The 23948-nt window shown below is 47.4% G+C and overlaps 1 protein-coding gene across 1 annotated transcript in view; it reads right to left on the minus strand.

Moving 5' to 3' along the window:
• Positions 1 to 23379, minus strand: part of PRICKLE2 (prickle planar cell polarity protein 2) — a 107781-nt gene extending 84402 nt beyond the window's left edge. The window contains exons 1-2 of the mRNA XM_069865472.1: positions 23281 to 23379; positions 22309 to 22394 (exon numbers count right to left, since the gene is read on the minus strand). Of these exons, the coding sequence (XP_069721573.1) occupies positions 22309 to 22394; positions 23281 to 23322 (128 nt within the window). The 5' untranslated portion in view covers positions 23323 to 23379. The remainder of the gene's footprint in view (positions 1 to 22308; positions 22395 to 23280) is intronic.
• Positions 23380 to 23948: the final 569 nt, after the last annotated feature.

Consider the following 23948-nt stretch of genomic DNA (forward strand, 5'->3'; position numbering starts at 1 on the left):
CTCGCCCCGCTGGAGGATTATCCTGGCGAGGGACCAGGGTGGAGGCAATCATAGAATCATTTAGGTTGGGAAGTACTCTTAGATCATAGAGTCCAACTGTAAACCTAATACCACGAGTCTTATTCCTTCCATGAAGCTATACAACAACATGTCAGCTGTTCCCAGGTAGAAGATAACCTTCCAGCTCATGAGCAACCACACCCAGGGCTGGAAAAATCCCTTGTCACAAGCGTGGATGAAGTTACACCAAAACACCGTCTCAGTAGTCCCTGCTTTTCATGCTTGGAGGGACACGGCCCTAAATATATTTATTCTTATGTGAAAGCCCACTCTGCAGAATTTAATTGGATATATTCTAAAACATCAGCTTTGTTTCTTCACCGCTAAACCAAAAAGCCACTCTCTCACATGTTTATTTGAAATAGGGATTTAACAAGTATTAAATGCTCTCCTCTTAGCTACGGTTCCAGGCCAGGATTTAAATATCTGTGTTACAAAACAAATTTGAGTTTTAAACCACAGTAAGCATATTCTAAAAATGGAATAAAATAATCAATTCCATGCGCAAAGCTCACTCGCCGGTAACCCTCCTGACCCAAATACAACCGATGCTCTGACCAGCGGCAGGACTGTCCTCTCACCATCTGCTTAAAGAAAAAGAAGTCAGAAAGCCAAGACAGAAAACACCCCACAATTGTTGCAGCTTTCAATTGATTTCCCTCAAAGGACAGAGTGATGGGGAGCATGAACTCCAAGACCACTTGCAAAGGCCGCTCTGCGCACACACAGCATTCATTACACAGTACTGACATATCAACTCACATCCTGTTTTGATGTAAACCGTAATGCTACTTCACCACTGTCTGCAAAACGAACAAATTCCAGCAGATCTGGCAAAACACTTAAGCCACCGCTTAACTTCCAACCCAGCAACTGCTCAATGGGGCTATTCATGAGCCTTGCACAGGCTTTAGTCCTTCCTGCACTGAGTGGTGCTGAGCCCTTTTCCTGGCTGCAATCCGGAGTTCCCGGCAGGAGATATTTTCACCTCTGCCCTCTGGCTTTATCTCCTCTCTTCACTCTCCTCATGATGCAACAGCAAAAAAATAAGAAAGGAAAATCATACAGAATGCGATGACTTTGATTTGGTTTGGTGTTAGCCTGAGGGCAGCCGTGGTCCAGCACAAGTGATGGGCAGTAAAGGATGGTATCACTGATCCCAGCCTAGCTCACCATTACAGATAGAGTAGTACTAGTATTTTGTATATTCCTGGGATGCCATTCATACAGAAAACACTCAAGAGTAACCTTATGACAGGTATGAAGTTATCAGTTTATATGTCTTTTTTGTTTCTATTTTTTAAGAAAAAAAGAAGGATTATAGCTTTTTACATCCAGTGAATCAAACTCCTTGTAATTAGGGCTGCTGGTTCCCATGGTAACGAGGATCCAACTCTGTTTTATGTGAAATGAAAAAAGCCAAGTAGCTCCAACTCCAGCTGCCGGTGTGGTCTGGGCACTGCAAGCCAGCAAAGGGAGGGTGCTGTGGGCACGGAGGAGCTTGGCAGGGCTTGGGGCAGCTCCTTCTGCTCCCAGTGACACTGCGCCGGAGGAGGGATGCTCACTGCAACGCCCCATCTTTGTTTGGCCAAAATCATGGACATGAGCAACAGGTAGATGGAGATTTCTCCATCATTCTTGCTGGCATCCATGTCCCCATGACCTGTGACACAATCACCACCACTGTTTCTGCAAGAGCAGCACCGTCCACCCATCCCCATGGGTTACACAGCTTCCTCTGTAATCATTTCACCTTTAATAATAACTTCCAGGGCTCCGTGGACTCCAGAGGAAAATAAACAGAAGTTATTTTTTCCTTTTACACTGCTCTTATTTTAAGAATTTGATGTGGGTGTAAAAAAAAGAAAAGAAAAGACACACTTATTGTAGCTGGAATAAAGTGCTGTGGGTACGATGTGACTCTAGCAAGCATGAAAGTGAATCACGCAAGTATCTGCACCGACTTTCTAAAGCAGTAATTTGCCTGGGTCAGGCTTCCATAACAGATGTTGCCGTTTACGTATATAATTTTGTGTTGCTTTTTCAAGTGCATAAGGAAAAAATAGCCCCAGCAATATAATAACCCTCGTCAACACGCCAGCGCTGCCCTGCACACGTATTTCTAATACTGAAGATGAACACATGTGAAAAATAAAATGCTCAGCGAATGCCTGCTGGTGCGGAGCGGCAGGCGCTCAGCAGCATCGCTGCCTGCGGGCAGCTGCCCATCTGCTGAGGCTGCAGGTCCCCACATGGCTGCACACCTCAGTCTGGAGAAAAGAAGGAGGATTTTACAAGAAGTGAGTCATAACTGACTACACAGATAAAGTCTCAGTGTCCTGCTGCTTGCAGTCTGCCATGAACTCCATGAAATCCACATGCAATGGGAAATCAATGCCGGCATCGACTTTCTCCATCAGCTTGTGGCAGATAACAACGACGTCGCCCGAGCCCGATTTGATTTCACAAATCAATACTAAGTGCTTAAGAAGGGAGCTGGCTGGAAAAGGCTTTGTTTGTGGATTTCCACCGGGAAAAAAGTTATAATTTCAACACCGACATTTCAAAGAAACAACCCTTTTTCTTTTGTCATCCTTTCTTGTAGACGTTGTGGCAAACACATGGGACATGGGGCTCAAGACACCCCTGCGCATTTCCCACCGAGCAGTTGTGTGTCTCCAGGGACTGAGGCCCTTGTAGAGGAACAGGGAAGAAGACAAAGAATAAAAATAGAAGCTCATTACAAAAACTCACCACTTTGGAACTAGGAGCCAGGCACCTGGAAAGTGGACATGACCGAAAGCCCTGAAGCCACTTTGGAAAATATGGAGCTGGTTATTTTCTGGGAAGCTTCTTCCTCTCATCCTGGTTCTGCTAATGCACTGCCAAAGCCTGTCTAGAGAGCGGCTCACAGGACACTGGCTGATAGGACAGCCCCTTTCATCCACAGCTAGACTTCGTGTACCCCATGTCAGCTAGAGGAAGCTCCTGGCCTCCATCTATCCTAAGTTTGGGAGCTCATTTCCAATCAAAGCACCATGGACTCAAGTTGTGCCAGATTTCAGGCCAGGTTTGCTTACGCAGTCAAAAAGCCTGGTTACACCCACAAACCATCCCTGCTCACGGTATGTCTCTTGAAAAAACTCAATTATTTGCACAATGCTGGACAGGGAGCTTGTTCACTTCTGCTGAAGCAAGTGGTGCCTTCTATATGCTTTCTAATAAAAAAAACTTTTCCTTCTTTCACTTTGCCTTCAACCAAAAAGCTTTCCCCCTGTCAATTAGGAATCTTGATTACAGACAAACTGATGAGAGAATCAACTTGGCTGCAGTAAATCTGCTAGTAGAGTAGAAATCTACTTAACTATAAGTCAAAAGGGACACAGATATGAGTTGCTTGAGCTTCCATGTGCTGCTTTGAGGAGAAGTGTGGCCGTAAGTGTGGCCTTGGGGCTGGCACAGACCTGTGAGCAGCCTAGGGTGGTTTTACCCTCTCACTTCTCAGTTTCAGGCCAAGGATAGTTTGACCTCACCAAAGGAAGCTAACTGGGTTCAACGCAACCCAAGTGAGGTGGTCCCACATGCAGGGCCCTTGAGCCATGACAAGTGATGCTACGGATGCCAGATGTTCATGTGGGTTCAAAGGGAAACAGACAGCTCACAGAACAGAAAGGCATCCAGGGACACCAAATACCTATGAATCACGCCTGACTTGGAAAGCTCCTGAGCCAAAAACACTTTGGATGTGGGAAAGCATCGGAGAGATGTTCACGCAGCTCTCCTCTTCCCAGTGCTGCTGCAAAGCCTTCCATTTACCTGACTCACCTCCTCCTCTCTGCTCTCAGGTTATGCGCAGCTTTGCGTTCCAAGAACCACGGCAACTTGTAAACCACCAAATTACTGTTTGTTTGTCTGGCTTTCTAGTAGAGAGACTAGAAATGCTCCATTTGAGGAGTCATCCCTTCTGCTTCCAGACACTAGTCGGACCTGTTTCTTCCCCCCAAGCTTTAGCAGGTTACAAGCACCAAGGAAGTTCTGCCAAGGAATTTTTTTCAACTTAAGCCTAACATTAAATAAAGCTCAAATTCATGGGATACTCTACAAAACCCCAGAAGGGACATAACATGTCATGAATCATAACTCTACTTCAGAAACCCACAGAGGTGCTTACAGAGATATGTACTCTGATCAAAGTGATTTATATTTTTCACGAGTGAACAATTTGCTTACAAGGAAAGAGACAAAGTTAATTTTTAATTTGATCTCCGTCAAAACAATATTTTCCTGTTGCTATGACAGCTGAACGGAAAACCTCTTACATCCACGACAGCCAGCTAACGGCACTGCCGCACATCCCCCAGCAGCAGTAGCTCGGGGAGGGAACGCAGCTATGTGCATCGTTTTTGGCTCTCAAGAGTCTTTGGTTTGATAGGGACTTTTGAAAAGAACATACTGAAGCCAAGGACCAGAAAGGCTCTTTGGAGAGGCTGAGAGGAAACAGCTATGAAATATGGGAGCCTCGCAGTGCCCGTGGGAGCAGGGACCCGCTGCAGCTCCAGAGATCCTTCCAAAGACGCCCTGGGATTCAGAGCAGGCTCCATGGACCAGCTGCCCTGCACCTCAGCCCAGGCTGCACCTCTAATCCAAGATGCACAGCACTGGGAAGAAAGAAGAAAAAAAAAAAAAAAAAAAGACATCTGCTGACCATCAGTAGATATGGCAAGAGTCCAATAACAATAACAGAAAAAGGGCTTAAATACATAACTGTTTCTTCTCCTTACACTACTCCTCCATGGCTACCAGCCTTGCAGCGCTGAAGAAGTGCCCTGATGAATAAATATCTTCTTTCCCTTAGCAACAGTTAGCAACAGAGTCAAGTTTTTTTTTTTTCCTTGCTTAAAAGAAACACATCTCAAGCTAACACAGACGATTTAAACGGCAATAAATATAGGACGTGGGTGTAATCAAAAATCGCTGAAACGCAAATCACACTTTTTAGCCTGGGTTATTTTAAAGCACGAGCAGAGTTGCCAATGATCTGCAGAAAGAGAGGGGAGAGGGCTAGAGGGAAAAGGAAAAATGCAGTAAGGTTTTGGGGGAAGACAGAAAGATACTGTCCATTCCTCCGGAGCAAAGCCCAGCCTTGAAACAGTGATGATACCCTGACATTTGCCCTCAGCCTTCAGTACAACTTGAGTTTCTGCAGCAGATTTTTCTGTCTACAAACTGCAAAGGTCACATATAGTAAAAAATCTGCTAAATGCATAGCCCCGGCACACAGCAAACATATTCTTTTCACAGCTCTATTCCTTTAACAGTTCATTTAAGACGTCTGCCTTGCATTTTTCCATTTGGTGTTGGGAAAATGTTTTCTTTCACCTGGCATAGAGCCCAATTCAACAGAAAAAGAAAGCAGTCCCGTTTCTATGGGGCCCTGCAGTACAAGACACAGGATAAATTTTACCCTTAACTGGGCACCTTTCAGCTCTGTCACCAGGTCGTTTGTCCCCTTTTGCCCAGGCTCTTTTCCTCCCCTCACCATTTAGAAGACAACTTAATCGTATGCTGGTTCACACCACTCTTTCCCTGGTGTGACCAGCAAGAGCAATCCCTTATCACTACCCCTGCTCCTCCAAGCGTCGTCATCATCATCGTCACCACACCAGCACCACCACGGGGTGCAAGCCTTCTCCTGGCAGCCTTTCCCCATCCCACTTCTCCAAGACTCGGTCCCAAAGAAAACAAACATCTGCAGCCAACATCCCAGCAAAGCCCCATGAAATGCGAGTCTGGCTGGGGTTTTCGGTGACATCTCACTGCTCTTTCTCCACCAAGAGAAATATTCCCAATTTCTATACAAATTGAAATGCCTTAAAAACAACAGGAACCACAGAGCTAGACCACAGACTGCAGCCTGGTTATACCCAAAACTGAACAATACCAAATACCATTAACTGCAGATAAAAACCACGGCATCATCCTGCTGATAATGCACTGCTGGAGGGTAACACGAAGGTACAGTGAATAACTGGGGAAAACTGGTTCTATGGGACACCTGGCAGCCAGGCATACATGGGGGATGGTGAGGAGATGGTGATGGACCAAGACAGCTTCAAGGCACCCAGATTTTATTTCTGTAGAGGCCCAGAGAGATAACAGCATTCAGTTCCTGCTATTTGAGTTTTTCAGCATAAAAGATTGTTTCAATTTTATTTTATTTAGGTTTTTTTTTTTTTAAACTGAAGCTGGAGATGGCAGAAGGCAGCTCCGCAGCTGAGGAAGCCTGGCTCCCTCACTGACGCTGCTTAACGCCACATCCTTTCTTCACCCTGTTCTATGCCAATAATGGAAAAGTCTCAAGTGCTTTTGTCTAAATAGCTATCAGCTTTAGAGAAGGAACAATCCTCAATTGATTCCCATCCCATCCACCATCAGGACAAGAGACATGTTGCAAGGCATCACTGTACAGATCTGTAGCTTAAATGACCAGGTAGACTGATGCCAGCTGTGCCAACTGAGAATTGGGCTGCTCCATGTTTACCTATAACACGTAGATATTTAAATCCCTAAGCCTAAAGCAAAATAATTTAGAAGCTCCAGCTATAAAAGATCTGCTCCCAAATCCTCACCACTTTTCAATCCTTGTCTTCAACATATTATATTCTTTTTGCATTTAATGCGCCCTTAAGGTAGAGATTAGGTAGGCATTTGATTATGTCTTTTATGTTTATAGCAATTCATTTCCAAACCTTTACAAATTTTAATTAAATGCTACATTTTTACTGCCTCGTCCTGAATTGAGGCAGAGAAAAATCTGTCCTCAGACAAAATTTACATTTCTAAAGCACATTTCTCTGTGCAAGCACCTTGGGGCTACTGCATAATATCATCCTGAGCTGCCTTAAGATGTATCAGTGCAGACATCAAAGCAGCTCTAATACCGAGCTGCACACAGACCCGCAGACAGCTGAGCTCACTACGTTCACAAGCAAGAAATAAAACAGCTCCTGCCAAAACCAACCATCGATCCGCTCGAAAGGTGGCTGTGGGGAAAGTGAGAGCGGCAGCCAAACTCCAGCAGTAAAAACCAGCCTTGGAGAAAGCTCACAGGAAGGGGGCTGGTAGCCAGAAGCGTGGCGGTCGGCACAGCACTTCTTCCAGCCCCACTGCCGGTTTTTTTGAGCATCGCTATCCATGAGAGGAGACTCCATTCCACTCCTGTGAAGTCAAATGGGAGCTGAGCATCCCCAGTGAGCAGGAGAGCTCAGCACAGCCATCTCCAAAGGCAAACCCCCTTCACCATGAAGACATCCAGTGACTAAGAAATGAGATGCTATTCCTTTAAAATCTGGACTCTTCTCTCAGAGTGCTTGCAGTTGGGGTCACCTCATCCCTGCCTCAGCGAAGGGCCACGCACCAGCACACACCATCATTTCACAGAGACGACGCAATCCAAAATTTGTCTCTGTTGAGCATTTAGTGGCAGAGAAATTGGATTTGAAGCCAAAAATTGATTGCAGGTTGGAAGTAGGGATTTTACCCCACTTTAAAAATCTAGGTGCAGCAGAATCCGCTCTCACAAACTGTCAGATCAAAAAGACATGGATCTCATAAGATTAGCTGAGCTCTGCAGCTTTGCCCTTTGGGGCCAAGACAGAGAATGACATCAAATTTTTATCAGCTAAGAAATTCAAGCCTAGCTTGAACACCACCACATCTCTGCAGTCCATCGGAATAAATTCAAATGGCACAAGGAGAATACTAATAAGATTTAGTTAAAAAACTCACAGGTGTGGTAGCATGAAGGCTGAAGCTGCAGATGCTCCTTTGAACGACAGAAAAAGCTGAATTGGTAGCAAAATCCCTCTTTTCTGCTTTCTTCCCTGCCTGCCTCTTCAACTGTATTTGGGGGCTCATCCTCCAAGAATACTGTGCCTTGTTTGCTGCCTCCTCATCCCACAGGCTTCAGGGCAGCATGGGGAGACAAGATCCCCACAGCTACGGACGGTGTAAGAAATCCACCCAAGCTGGGGCATCCAAGCTGCCTGCCCCAGAGCCCCCTTCAGGCCCTTTAAACAGTTTTGGGGGGGATTTAAATCATTGATCAGCCTCACGCTTGCCCTCTGTGCTGGGCTGAAATTTCACTTGTTGGGTTACCATGGTTAGAAACGCCACATATGCGTGTACTGTCCCACTGCTGCAAACTCATCCATCACTCAAATCCAAATGGCTTGATTTTTTACTATTCCTGGATTGCACAGAAGCATTTCCCAGCGAGAACTATGGTCAAGCCAAATTTTGGCCTTTGAGGTGCTGTTGCTCCCACTGAAGAGCATTAAGAAGAGATAAAGCTGTGTTTTACTTTGCCTAACCTGCCCCACAAAGGCCAGACAGTTTTTATTCAAAGGCTGTCATCACAGGTCTCACACTAAAAATCACTCTCCAGGACCTTGGGAAATCCATGGCATGTCTCCCAGTGACTTCCCCAGGGCCAGGATTTCACCCCAGACTTGGAAGAGCTCTGGCCAGAATGAAAATTTAGATAGTTACAGTGTGTGCTCGAAGAGCAGCTGGAGCAGAAAGCCAGCATTTAACAATGCTAGCAGCCCTGCAAAACTTTACAAGACACAACCCTCACGTTAGAGGATCCATTTCTTTCTTCATAAAATATATGGGGCTTTTCCACAAACTCCTTTTATTGGTCCATTTGGCTAGTTGCTCCTTTTATGAACTACTGAAGTTCCTGGATCACCTGGAATTGCCCAGGAGGATGGCTGATCTGAACCACAACGACGTGCTTGCCATCAGTAACAGCCTTCTCTGCTAGCAGGGCATGGGCACCATGCATGCGAGCATGAAGAACGCCAACAGACGGGGCAGCTAGATTTCATCACCTCAAAGGAAGCACGCAGCATCTTTTTAACCCATTTCTTCTTACTGCCTACAAGGTTTTGGATAGAAATACACCTTTCACCTCAGCCCAAAATACACTTGGCAGCAAACAAGCGGTTAAGACTGGGAATTTTTTTTTTTTATCAGCCTCCTACAGCTCTTCCATGGGGGTCCTTTAATGGCTACAGTTAAAGAGCAATCTTGCATGGAGGTCCACATGCTAACATAACAACATATTTTAACTGTGTACTTAAGTAGTTTCATTTCTATTGACATTGGCTAAGGTGAGTCCTAAGGCTTGTTAGTCTCCAGCATGAGGCTCGGCTGCTCTCAAGCGCAGTATTTGGAGCTACGCATTGCCAAATCTCCATTAATGACAACAAGCTCCTGCAAAACATTTCATAACCATCACTTCCCAAGGAGCCAGGTGTCTGAAGCACTCAGTGTGCTAAGTTCAGTGCTTTGCAGCACAGCCAATGCTGAAAAAACCTTCCAAGAGAGGAAAAGCCAAACAGCATGAGCAGAAATGTGCCCAGCTCCACACATTTGCTCCTACCCCAAAGCCTGGAGTTGGTGGGACAGAAGCCTGCAGTGCAAGAGTGTGGTGATGCCTCTTGCTTTTGCTTTTCGTTCCAATCCCAGATCTCATTCCCACTAGCACTTTACCAGTACATCCCAGCTCACCTGCTCAGGCAGGAACATCCATAGTAACTGGTGGTGGTGGCATCAAACTGCTCTCACAGCTCCAAAATGTGCAACGCAGGAATCACTGTAATGGGACAAAACACCTCTGCCCAGCTCTAGCCAGATGTCTAAGAAGCAATTATCCTGGCACATCAATATAACAGCAGTTTTATCCTAGTGAGAAGGTGCTTTACAGCACACAGGTCAGCTAGTACCCTTGAAATTATTCACATATTTCATGTCTTAGCTGTACCAAGCTCTTGTGAAATAACTAAGTAAAGATGAATGCTGCTTACAACAATCCCATGGAGAGGTTGTTTTAAGCCCTACAGGAAGGAGCTCTGCCGCCCTCCAAAACAGCAAGGACTACTTTAAAAAGAAACCTTAGTTATTGTAATCTTGGATTACTCCCTACACCCCAAATCCACTTCATCTTAATTAGTGCCCATTATTATAAAGCCCCTCCAACATTTCCATATTTCTCTGATCACTACTGCCCACAGATACTCAGCAGCAAAATCCACCGAGCTGTGTATTTTGCATAAACTGGCTATCTTGAACCACGTGCCCTCTCACTCTTATTACCAGTCCTGTATTTCATACAAGCATTGACACTTCCAGCCTCTTGTAGAAGCATTGCTTTGAGAGCTTTAGATTAAGCCCAATCCCAGCAGCTCACTGGGGGAGACAGAAGAAATCTGAATTCCTCTCAAATTAATGACTAAAATCTGAAAATTCAGCATGGCATCTTATAGTTTCACTGGGAAACATATTGCCCAAAGCGTGGCACAAAATCCAGCTGCCACGAATACTTTAACAGTGCCACAGTGAAGCCAAAAGCTGAGCATGGAGTTGGCATTGAAGCTCTTTATTACCTCTTAAAAGAAATACAAGGTGCCTTAAGAGTTGTTCTATGAGAAAGACGTCTTGGTAGCGTCTGTGCAATTAGCTACAGGTAAAAACAATAAAAAGCAAATAATTCCATTTCTGTTGGAAAAATCTTATAATTACATAATAATAATGGCCTCAGTCTCCATGACTAGCTCTGGACAGTTAAGTACTTGGAAGACAAGGTCCCTCACTGGCCACCAGGCGCTTCATCTACCAACTAATGATGCTCCAGCCAGCATCCAGCCCTGCTGACTCAACCCTAGAGACAGGGTTTGCTTCCTGTTCCATCTGCCAAACTCAGTATTTTAGGTTTCCTTAAACTGCAGATAACTTGTAGGGCAGGGATAATCATCTCGATTACTTTTGTAAGAGCCCTGCAACTCCACTAGCTTTGGTGCTGCTGGGAATGAGACCACAGCACTGCCAACTCCAGCACAACCTTTCCAGCCCCAAGATGTGCTGCTTCTTTTCTAGAAGGAAGAACTCACAATCCCACACACCCCATATTATCCATCTTTCAAGACCCTTCCTTGACTTGGGGTGGTTCCCAACATCATAAGACGGCTCCAGACTCTAGGTCTTTGCAAGGAAGATTGCAACCTTTCCTTAGCCAGGGCCTCTTCATTTTCCCCTCCCAGCATGCTTCAATCTCCTCAGAAGTTTGTGTAACACCAGGCTGAGCATTAATCAACACAACATGCTCTCCATCCAAATTCAGCAACCACTACGTATATTTAAGTTTTATATTATGTGCTAGGCTTATTTTTATATATATGCCACCCTGGGTCTTTTTATATACACACATATATAAGCAAACACAAACATAGAGTATTTAATTTCTGCAAAATATCATTTCAGCACAGGGATTGTTTCCCTTCGGGCAGCAGGCTCTCCGTACAGTGATGCCGAGTGCCCTCTGCTGTACACAGAGACAAATACTGCTTTGTTTAAAAAGATTTATTAATTTTTTAGAATACTTATAACTCTACTTTGGACAGAATATTTATTCAAATTATGTTTGATCATTTTGAGCATGCGATACTAATGCCATAGGATTTCTCCTGCCAGACTGAAAGATTTACTCTGCTACAGGCTGCATGAACAGAGAGTAAATAGTCTGGGATGGAACTCTATGTACAGTGTGAAAATGTTTTATTTATACATTTGAAAATAGCAAAGAGGAATCAGAAAAAAACCAATATTGCTTATTATTCAAGCATTTATCAGATAGCCTTCACACTTCAGCAGATCGCACATCTATTAGAGGTACAGGCTGAAACTATCACATGGCAACATGAAATCATTTTTCTTTTGTAAAGCAGCATTGTTCCTGCTATCGGAGGAAAGATAATATTAAAACATATTCAAATATATGTATTTGAAAGCTCTACATCTTGTAATAAACTATGCAGTTGATATTAAAAATCCAAGCTACACTGAACACACCCGACTTAAGAATATTAACTTTTATTGTCTTCCACGTCCCAGCTCTCCTCAAATCTGACATTTAAAGGGGTTGCATTTCCAGCACGTGGCCTTTACGGCACCAAACACAGATTTAATAAGGCACAGGCACAGCTCTGTGATGAGCGTTCTCGTTTCTTTGGCAGGCGAGAAGAGAAAAGGAATCAGTCTCGTCTCTGCCCCACTGCCACTTCTTCAAATGTTGCGTTATCTTAAACAAAAGCCTGACTTCTGTTGTGGATTTTGCCAAAAGAGGGATTAAATCATGTGGAAAAATTAGGAGACAGCAAGCCCAGCAGCATCTCTGCAAAGGGGTCGATCACCACCCAAGGCAGTTGGGTCAAAGACTGACCAGGATCATCCCTCATGGAGCAAACCCCTGATGACTTAGGGAAGACAAAGCAGTGCCATGTGCTACGCTAACATCAAAATCCCAATTATTTGGCATCATGATGTATTCCCCCCCCTCCCCTGCTTCATGCTCCTACAGAAAGAGACATCTTTTTTTAACCTGTCTCTGTGCAACACCTCGGCTCTGCAAGCGGGGCCCCATCTGCTCCGCAAAGCTCCACAGGGACACTTCCGCAGCACTCTCGGAGGGTGGGAGAGGGGCAGTGGGCTCACAGCACCCATGGGTGCAGTCTCCAGCCACCCCGTCGTCCGATGAGCTGTCTGCAAACCAGCACAGCCACACCACAGCACAACTGGTTCCCCATCTTTTCCAGTGACTCACTGCAAAACCTCTCCGTTTCCAGCATCTGCAGTCACTTCACGGCTTGGATTTCCTCGAGGAGGCAGTAGCCAGGAAAACAAGCCTCCTCTTACACCCTCCTGTAAATGTGTCCACATGAAGCTCGTCAAAAATATTCCGGTTTATTTTTTTAAATTAAATCTTTTACCAGCATTTTTCCCCAACAAAACACTGGGTTTTTTTAACAACTTTTCATTTTGCTATTCTCGGGGATTCTTGTCCTAGATTCCCCATCTTGGTTGAAGGCCAAGCATCACTTGCTGAGCCAGAGGGAATATAAAAGCATCTTTCTAAGACTCTATAGAAAGGAAGAAGAATTGGACCCTGGGAGCCAATTCACTTTCATGCCTTGGGTATTTAAGAATCAGACATGCATTTGTGAGCTGACACGAGGTAAAACGGTGGCTTTGAGACCTTATGCATCTAAAAAAATCCTCTGAAAGCATTTTTTTAGCAACTAGAGTGCGAGAGAAAACCAGAAGCAGTGATGGATCCTGGAGTGTGGCTGCTGGGGCCCTGGAGACAGCCTGGGGAGGGAACAGTCCGGCTCACCAGCCGCTCCTTGTGGCACCACAGGCACGGAGCGCTTGACCCCACTGCTCTGCTCGCAAAGCAAACAGCTGAAGGCAAGGAAACAGAACCACCCAAGACATGCTGGGGAGGTTTCCTATGGTTACTGCTGCCATGGAAATATTTTTTTGTTGGGTTGATCTAAATAATATCTGGCTCCTTGGCTGCAATACACTTCCCGCAAGGTTGGGTTGGCTCCTTAGACCTGCACCTCGCTACAGGGGCGCGACCGCATCGAGCACCAGCCACCTCCAACCTTGCTCAGGAGCATCTCCTGCCCAAGCTGCTTGGGGCTTTCCTCCTGGTTCCCTGGGGCCCGTGGCTTGGTTTCAAGGAGAAAAGGAGGAAGAAAGAAAGTGGGAGGGAGGGGAAAAAGACATCTTATTCTAATTGCTCACAGCTGTGGCCAAGCAGCTCCTATTCCAGCTGCCAGGAGCTGCAGCCAGCGGGGAGCACACCAGGGCGAGTGCTCCTGCTCTCCCCGATGGGCTCGGGAGCAAGAGAAACCCCTTGCAGGGAGCGAGCCTCTCCGCCATCCATCCACAGGCTCCATGTAGGGATTTCAATAATTATATTTATACACTCTCCTTATCAGCAAGAGCAGCCATTATGGCTTTTATCACCACGGCAGCAGCATCTGCACGAGGGCAATTGATAGGGGATGAAATATTTGCTGCGGTGGCTGAGTACAAAGTGCCTCCCTCTGTGGTAAGAATAATAATTGTAATACTTAGCTCTTAAAGTGTTAAGCTCTGGCACCAGGACCCTGCAGAGAGCCACAAAGAGGGGAAGAAATGGTCTTTCCAGCAGCTGAGAGGAGCACCCCAAATTTCACATACGCCTCTTGGCCCTAGCGTTGGTGAGCCTGAGAAAAGCTCCAGCCATCAGCCAGCTCAGATGTGCACCGATGCATGCTCGGAGCCTGCTAGGACAACTCTTTAGAGCCATGCTCACAAAGCTTACCCTGAAATTAGTTTTCCTCACATCAGACAATTCTGCTAACATTACAAATTCCTCCAACATTAGATAGTGACCGCAGAGATGCTGTGCGCGCAGGGAAGAGTCCCCAGCCTGGCTTCCCCCTACCATGGCTGGGAGATTATTCACCAGAGGAAAAAGCAAATATCCAAATGAGCATCACAAATTGCAAAACCATCTGCCGAAGGTCTCAGATGATACTATCGGAGTCCTTAAGCTCGGTGATATACTTACAAGCCAGACAATGAAAACACAATTGATTATTTGAGGAGTGACTCACTGGTGTTATAAGGAGGGATTACTGGGGGGGGGGCATGGAAGAATGTCTTTGCAAAAAGTAAAAGACTGCAGATTGACTTTTTCAAGGCAAACAGAAAGGGAACAAAACCCACAAAAAAACTCTTGAAAGCACTCAACAGCCCTCTACAGAGAAGAGCAGCAGTGAAGAGGAGGGCAGCGCTTGGTGGGTGTCAGCCAAATAACTGCGTCCCAGACCCTCCAGCCAGGGGTCTCTGGTGGCTTTTAGCCACCCAATTTGGCTTTCTCTCCAAACTAGAGGCTGGGTTTTTTTTCTTTACTGCCTAACGGTGCTCATGACAAAGGCCTGTTGAGAACCCTCCACATGTGCTGAGCAGGTGATCGAAGCCACAGGGAGAATCACTGGGGGCTCCTCACTCTCCAGGGGATGCATCCTGCAGGGTAAACGAACTCTGCCCACTCCCACGGGACAAGCAAGGGGGATCGAGAGGGCTGAGGCAAAGCAGCTAAACCCAGTAAGAAACTGGAAAAGCTGAGGTCAAGGATGACAGCCCAGCTTTGTGTGACATGGAGACAGAGGAGACCCTTCATCCCCCACCTGGTCCTTCTACCCCTCTCCTGGAAGGGTCCCTCTACCCCTCTCCTCTCCTCAGCAGAGGCTCCAATGACCAATTTAATCCATTACCCTGGGCTTGGTGAGAACGCACAGAGAGCTCAGGACCTTCTGCATCCATCAGCACTGAGTCGTTAAATCAGTTCACCCTCCTCCACTAAATCACATCCTATGCAGCACCCCAATCCGTGACTGCAGCCTCCAGCACCGACAGCTGTCTGCTTGAAGGAGATCCCCACTGCAAAGCAATCCATCCCATTTCCGAGTTTTGTGGGTCTGTCTTGGACACCTCCACCCTGAGAGGCTTCATGAATGAGCAGTGCTTCGCTGGTGCACGGTAGCACAGCCCCATGGCCAAAGAGCCTCTCAGAAAGCACTCACAGCCATCCTTCTCCCTTTAGGATGGCAAACCCCACTCGCTCACACCAGGCAGATAACGTTTCAGTCTTTGCATACCAAGCAGCAGCTGTAGTCATTTTCCAAAAACTTAGTGCAAAAAAACTCCACCAAATTCTAAGCAGATTTGTTTAGTCTAGGAGTAAAATATCAGGTAAAGTCAGAATTCAGTGTTTGTCCGCTCTGCCCCCTCCAGCATTGGTGGTGTTCGCAGTCACTCCAGAAATGAAATAAAACCCTCAAACCTGCCTCGAACCCACAACAGCTTATTAGTGTTTTTCTCACCCTATTCATAAAACTAGAATTGCACCAGGCTGCTTCAAAACAGACAGAAAATGCACCCATACTGCCCCTTCTCTGGGAGAAATTCTGCTTTTTTGGCTTTTGCCAGCAGCTCAGCTGCAATGGAGCAGGACAGAGCCCGGCCGCAGAGCAACTCCAGTTACAGCAGCTGCAGAGTAGGGCTCTGTGTTCAGCTGAAATTTAATCAAGAACTGTCTCGAAGTCCTTTGAGCTCCTGCAATACAATCCTGAGTGGCTTGTAAAGGACGTCAAACAGGCTCCCCGGGCTTGCCCGGATACAAGTGCATACCTCACCTGCTCTTTTGTACATCACATACAAAAAAATTAAAGAATTTATTTTAGGCTTTTCGCCAGTGACAACACTGCCTCCAATATTGTAATGGTCTCTTAAAGTGGATATCCTGTCTCCCTGCCAACACAAACAGGATACCTTATCAGTGTCGGCTGTTTTAAGTGCTGTTTCAGCAGCAGGGCATGAAGACGTGGAAAGGACAGTCTAAGGAATAGGTTTGGAGCTCCTTACATGCAACTATGCACTCAACACATATAAAGATGGATTGTCCCAGGAAAGGACAGCTGAAAACCTCATGGAGATCCCTACTTAAACCCAGCAAACTCTCACCCTGCTGACCCAGCTGCCCCTTGGCAGAGGCACTACAGGAACGGTGGCAGCAGCATGAGCCATCACTAGTTACACTGCCCTTTCCTGACTGATAAAGTAAACCCTGATTTTTCCAACACTTACACAAGTGCTTAACCCCACAGGTGTCTGTAAATACGACAGCTCAAGTCATTTATGCCAAGCACAGCGCACGCTCCAGCATCCTCCTGAGCCGAGCTTCAGTGCGCACAAGCGGCCACCCAGCCTAACTCACCCTGGACAGAGGCTGAAGGACACTGACTTTGTGAATGAGTAACCCATCCCGGGGACATGCACAGGTCCCCTGGAGACAGCTGCCTGCTCGTCCCCTCCATGCTCCCTCGTGGATTCATCTTTGGAGCAGCGGATGAGTTTTGCCTATTTGAGCAGGTTCCTGATTCCAAAATGAAAAACACACTAACCCCCCAGGCCTGGCACATTTCACTGTGCCCATTCAAGATACGGTATTACTACTCTTCGATCTCCAAAGCCTTTCAAATAAACATGCAAGGAAGTGTGGAATATCTGAATCCTAAAGGACAGAGAGGCACAAAGCGTGTTATTCACGAAAGAGAAAAGCTGGGAGCGTGTGTGAGTGAAAGATACATAACCTACAAAAAATGCTGAAAACATATGGAAGCAATAATCTGTACTTTCTTTTTTTTTTTTTTTTGGAAAGCAGAAACTAATGCTTCAGGATTCTGTGCTATTCGTTCACGTGCTGAATTACAAATATTATTGTTTCTGCTCTCTGGATGAGGTATGAGGCATCAAACCAGAGACCCAAAGGTGCCCTGGGATGCGTACGCATGCCTGCTAGGATGTCGCTCCTGTAGGCAACACCAGTGCCAAGCGAACGCAAACTGAGGCTGCAAACACACAGAGCTTCTCGTTGCATGGACAGTCCCATCTGCGGCTCACACCACACGCCAGCATACAACGTCCAGAGCACTGGGAACTGGACAGCCACACAAAGAAAATAAACATCCACTGCCACTAGCAACTCCCTGCCTACAGTCAACAAGGCAGAAACAGGAGCTGCAAAGCGTCCCATCCACCATCACCCAGCAACCTCAAATATGTTTGGGCTTCTGGTCAACCACCTCATTTACCAGGTCACCATCTCACTACACACATCTCCTCTTTTTCCTTTTCCATCAATTTAGCCTTGTCCGTTGTTTTTTTTGTGATCCAGTGGTCAATCATCATCCTTCAGGCCAATTCTGCATCATCTGGGATCTCCAAGTGGTCTCTTGGAGCAGCAGAAAAATTTGTCCTTGCAGATGCTCCCAGATCCAAAGAGATCAGATGAGATCAGGCTTCTGTGGGACTGGTCACAGTAGATTAGAGCAAGATTCTGAGTTATGGGAATGAATAAATGCTTGAAACAATTGTATGCTCCAAAACATTACTTGTTAATATGGAATATTACTGAAAACGAAGTCAACAGTCACGTAAATAGTTACCCTGGATGGTAAGGGCCACGCATTATGTGCTGCACAAACACATGCCGTTGATATTAAGACTGTGATGTGACAGCAATGCACGAAGAGAAGCAGATCTCCACCAAAATGTGATTTCAAGTGACAAAGATTACACAGCACATGCAAGAAAAAAGAGACTTCAAGAAAAGATGTAAAACACAATCTCACATGCAAATGAAAAACCCAGTAAGCTAGTCTTTGTCTTTATGTCATGTTTATCACTGTTATTTAAATGCTTCTGCAAACGAGAAGAATAACTATGGCAACAAAGACTTCTCCAAAGGTTTTCAGACACTATTTTTAAAATTATCTTATCTGTCACAGCATCTGAGCGCCTCCCCTCTGAGATCAGCCTAGCAAACCAGGCGGAACATCTGCCCTCCTCAAATCAGACCTTAAACATGGTCTTGAGACTTTGGTGTTCTTGGTGTTCTGCATCTCTGGTTTTGATGAAGGTAAAGCCCAGAGAACAGCAAGGTCTGTTGAATTGCAAAAGTATCATTTTTTTGCAAGGCTTTCTCAAGGAGCAAACCAACCATGCCTCTGTGTGCTAAACACATGCCAATCTCCCGACACGAAGGATCTGCTATTTTAAATACTCTACTAAGGCTGTAATTTTACTTCGCCCAGAGTAAATCCGAAATTAGTTCTTCACAGTAGGCTTAACAGCAGCAAAAGCCACATCGCTCCCTTCCAGGAGCTGCCAAGCATTTGTCACCTTTAAGGTTTGCATATGCACACTAATTGCACCACGACTAGGTTATAAATGCCCTTCCCTCCCTCTGGACCACCTCCCTCGCAGGCTTTTCTCTGCAAGACATTATGCAAAAGACACTCCTAATGGCTATTCATTCACCAAACTCCAGTGACAGCTTTATTTAATGCCAGAGCTTGTTAACAAGCCGAATGGCACACGGTTTAATGTAATGCAGATCTGATTAGAAAACAGCAACTGAGCTCCTATGGAGTTGGGAGATTTTTCTTGAATTTGATTTTGCTATTTCTACACAAAGCCACCTTTCAACTATCGACCTGTATTAATGAGGATTTGGTTATGTATACCCAACTTCCACACTGCAGACTGCAGCCCACACATGAACTTTTCAGTCCTTATGTACTTCACTGACAACCTACCATAAAACAAAGCAATGTGATTAAATGGAGTCATTTTGCTGTTCAGGCCATGAAAAATTGGGGGGGATACCGGTTATAGTTTGATAGCTGCGTCCTCGCAGACTTCACACTCAAAGATCATGGAATTGAACCTTCAGTCTTTTCAGACAAGCCGCTTACCTTCTCCTCTTCGGGGCTAAATGATTTAAAATCCAAAATAGAATTTCTGCTTTCCAATAAAAGGTGGAAGTCTGCGGCACGCAGGACAGCAGAGAGTTTCAAGGGGTAAGACACAGGCAATGGGCTCCAGTTTAAGTTTCCGTCTCACACAGGGTACTTTCCATTCCTTCCTTCCACCAAAACAGTATTAAATATGCCAACACTTTCACAGGATAAATCACCTGCTACTTTATATTTGAGATTGTAACTTCAAAGCAAAATGAAGAAGGTCCAATAACAATCTCTAAAACCAAAGACATTTTCTAATTACTTAACAATCCTCTTTCATCTGCTTTCTTGCACATCACCTACAGTACAGAGACTATTTTTTTCCTGAAAAGAAAACAATTCTGCAGCATACGATTTATGTTTGAGTGGTTTCCCTGGCTGAGGAAGTATGCATGTGCTTCCAGGAATGATAAATTCAACCAACACTCAAAGCCATCTCCCCACCTGAGAAAAGTGGCTTTTAAAAGAATGTACAAGCACAGAAATCTTTGGCGTCTTAAAAAGCAATTTGCCTGCTTGATGGAATAGCTGCAGAGATCACACCCAAAATCACAGGTAACTAGAAAACACAGTCCTGCAAAATTATATATATGACAATGTCGGCATTGGCAACGGTTTCAGTGCCTGCAAGCTTATCAGTCCTCTTCCTTCTCAATACTGCGTATCACCAGTTCTCATCTTCGAAGCAAAAGATTTATCAGCAAAACTCTGCTATTAAAGGATTATTAAAAAGCTTACAAATCTCTAGTGGTTAATTGATCTGGGTTTGTATCTTTAATCCGCAGATCTCCTTGCAAACCCTTGTTTTCTTGCAATCTCATTCTGCACGTTAAAGTGTTGGTGAGCATCCCCAGCAGCTGGCTACAAAGCTCATGTGTAGCGGGCACGGGCTCCTGAGCACACTTTCAACCCACAAAACTATTAATAATTTGCCTGTTTACATGTCCCTAGCATTAACAGACCACTGGCCGTCAAAAAAATGAATATGCCTCCCCTCTATGGTGTTCTGGAAAATAGGTTGTCTTTATTTAATTGCCTAATTACTCTTAAAGCAAGGCAATTAAATGTGAAGGCGTGTGCAGGAGGGTCTCCACTTAGTTCCTGGTGTAAGGAAACTTAGTGTAACATCTAACATATGGTTGGATTCCATGGTCTCAAAGGTCTTTTCCAATCAAACGATTCTGTGATTCTAACTGGGCATTGCCTGCCCAAGCAGCAAGATGCAAAACCCTGGGGGCTGACCTTCACCCCAACCCCCTGGGCCCCCATCTTCTCCTGCCCCATAGGAGGTAGCCACTTCCTTCCTAAGAAAAGGCTGCTGGAACAATCCACACTGGTTTAGCCAAAATTCTTGCCTGTGTCCAGGATGCCTCAGAACACGGCATCCAGGAGACAGCTGTAGGTGGTCCTGGTAAGCTGGAGCCTCCTGCTCCACCTCCTTCTGCAAGGCAGGGTTCTGCAGGAGCTGGCATGAGAGGCAGAGTGTGTCAGTGTAGAGGGCACAACCTGGACAGAGCCGCGACACCACTCTCATCCAACACTGCCCAAGCAGCTGGTTGCCTCTTCTACTGGACCATTTGGCCTTTGATTGGGATGCTATCAAAATTTGCTTAATTCCTCAAAAGCCACTGGATAGTTGCATCCTCTGACATAACAAAACACAAAACACTGCAACTCATAAATCCTCGGAGCAGAGGAGAAAATTTTGGTAACCACCTCTTTCCTTATTATCCTACTTGAAAGTTCCCCTTGACACTTTTAAGCATTATAAAGCATCTCTGCAACACCTGCTGCCCCAAACTTCAGCTGTGAGGAAACCTGAGACAGCTTGGAAAAGCCTTTATAAGATTTGAAAAGAAGACAACTCAAGGGTGACCTTATAAATCTATTAACACACATACATGGCATATTCAGATCATGGGAAGGGTGTCAGGAGACCACAGCTCCTGCAGGCTGGGAGGAGGAAACATCCCTCAGTCCACAGACCCTGTCCCACCGCAGCACAGAGCGAATGCCACCAAGAATGATGATTTCCCAGGCTGAAGCTTAAGATACAACTCAACGCGAATAAATCAATCCCCCCCTCCTTGCTCTGAACTGGTTCTTTAATCTGCTGGGACGCAGCTTTAAAAAGTGAGGCAGAAGCTGGGAGGAGCGCTGAGCACAGAATACGCTGCAGAAAAGGGGATACCCTACAAAATAAGGTTAAAAGGTCCCTGACCTACTAAGTCTGCACCACTTCCCAGAGCCCATAGCCCAGATTTAATATTGCCAAATCCCAGATCTCCTGTGAGCAGGAACTCATTTCTAGACAGCACAACATGAGGAGGGGAGAAGGGGCTGACACGGCACGAGGCCAGGGCTTGCAGTGCCTCACAGGCACCGGCACTGTGGGTTTTGTGAAGAGACGCAACAGAAGTAGCCAAAAAAATCATACTGAAACACACCCCATCCATTTTAAGAGATAAATCTCTGCTTGGTATCACTGCGAGGGGAAAAACTCCATCGTGGGGCCATGGGGGGAAGCAGGAGCTTCATGCAGTGGTTCGGTGCAAACCACCCAGATTCCTTTCTGCTCAGATTCCCGCTTCCCAGCCCAGGTTGTCCCCACCAGGCGAGGGCAGCTCCAGCCCCTGGCACAACCCGAGACACCAGGATGAAGCTGACTGCGGCGGCGAGGTGGTAATTAGCAAACCAGTTACCCCAGTCCCGGTTCCGGATCCTGCTGCACCTCTCACCAGCGCCAGGCACAGCCGGGGCCGCCAAACCCACCCAGGTCATAGGGAACCCACCAGGTGCTGAGAACCAACAGGCAACGCTTTCAGACCAACACGAGCGATCCCCCAAAAACCTCATCTACACCCTGAACGTGCAACAGAGCTGGGAGGCAGACGCACAGCCCTTCCAAGGGATTGCTAGGAGGAGATCCACCAGGGTCCTGCTGCGGGCAGGGCGCGGGGACAGGCACTTCGACAGGTCTCACCTCCACTTGTGCAGGGCAAAGCCAGGACACTGGTCCCCACAGGTGTTGCAGGGCTGGCCCCGCTCCGGCTCCCCCGACGCCGTCAGCTGCAACAAACCACAGCGGTCAGGGATGGGGGGACAGGGGCATACCCTGCTGGGGACAGGGACGGGGGAACAGGGATGGGGGGACAGGAGCATGCCCTGCTGGGGACAGGGACGGGGGGACAGGGATGGGGGGACAGGAGCATGCCCTGCTGGGGACAGGGACGGGGGGACAGGGATGGGGGGACAGGAGCATGCCCTGCTGGGGACAGGGACGGGGCGAACAGGGATGGGGCGAACAGGGGCATGCCCTGCTGGGGACAGGGATTGGAGGGACAAGGACAGGGGGGACAGGGGAATGCCCTGTTGGGGACAGGGATGGGGCAACAGGGATTGGGGGGACAAGGACATGGGGGGACAGGGACACTCCCTGCTGGGGTCAGGGATGGGAGGACAGGGGAACACCCTGCTGGGGACAGGGATGGAGGGACAGGGACTGGGGGGACAGGAACAAGGGGGAACAGGGTCATTCCCTGCTTCCGACAGGGATGGGGGGACAGGGATGGGGGGGACAGGAACGGGGGGTACAAGGATAGGGGGGACAAGGGCACGCCCTGCTGGGGACAGGGATGGGGGGACAGGGATGGGAAGTGGACAGGGGCATTCCCTGCTTGGGACAGGGATGGTGGGACAGGGATAGAGGGGACAAGGATGGGGGGGACAGGGGCATGCCCCATTGACGACAGGGACGAGGGGACAGGCGCACGCCCCGGCGGGGGGAGATGCGGGGAGAGGGAGGGGGCAGCCGCCTGCTGGGAGAGGGGTCGGGGAGGACACACACCCCCACCCGGAGGACGGGGCGCTCGGGGGCTGCGGGGACGGAGCCTCGGGACGGGACGGGACGGGACGGGACGGGACGGGACCCCCCTCCCACCCCCCAAGCACTCACCGAGCGGCCCGAGAGCCGCTTGCGGGAGCCGCGGGCGAACATGGCAGCGCCGCTCAGCGCGGAGCCCGGCTCAGCGCAGCCCCAGCGCCCGGCAGCGGCCGCCCCCGCCCCCCCCGGCCCCGCAGGCGCCGCCCCCCGCCCCGCAGCCCCCGCCCGCCGCGGCGCGGCCCTCACTCCGCTCCAGAGTTAACAGTTAACCCTTGAGTTAACCCAGAGTTAACAGTTAACCCTTGCGGAGCGCCCCGCCGGCCCTGCCCAGCAGCGCCTGGTGCCCAAAGTGGCGGCGAATAAAACTCTCTAATACTCGCTTCGGAGTTTTAGAAAGCGAGCGACCTTTCCCTTAGCAAGTTTGCGGACGATACTAAGCTGGGTGGAAGCGTGGATCTGATGGAGGGTGGGGAGGCTCCAAAGGGATCTGAACAGGCTGGACTGATGGGCTGAGACCAACGGGACGAGGTTTAACAAGGCCAAATGGTGGGTCCTGCACTTGGGGCACAACAACCCTGTGCAGCTACAGACTAGGAGAAGTCTGTCTAGAAAGCTGCCTGGAGGAGAGGGACCTGGGGGTGTTGGTTGACAGCGACTGAACATGAGCCAGCAGTGGCCCAGGTGGCCAAGAAGGCCAATGGCATCTTGGCTTGGATCAGAAACGGCGTAACCAGCAGGTC

This window comes from Phaenicophaeus curvirostris, chromosome 11, assembly GCF_032191515.1.
Source record: "Phaenicophaeus curvirostris isolate KB17595 chromosome 11, BPBGC_Pcur_1.0, whole genome shotgun sequence".
Classification (NCBI taxonomy): domain Eukaryota; kingdom Metazoa; phylum Chordata; class Aves; order Cuculiformes; family Cuculidae; genus Phaenicophaeus; species Phaenicophaeus curvirostris.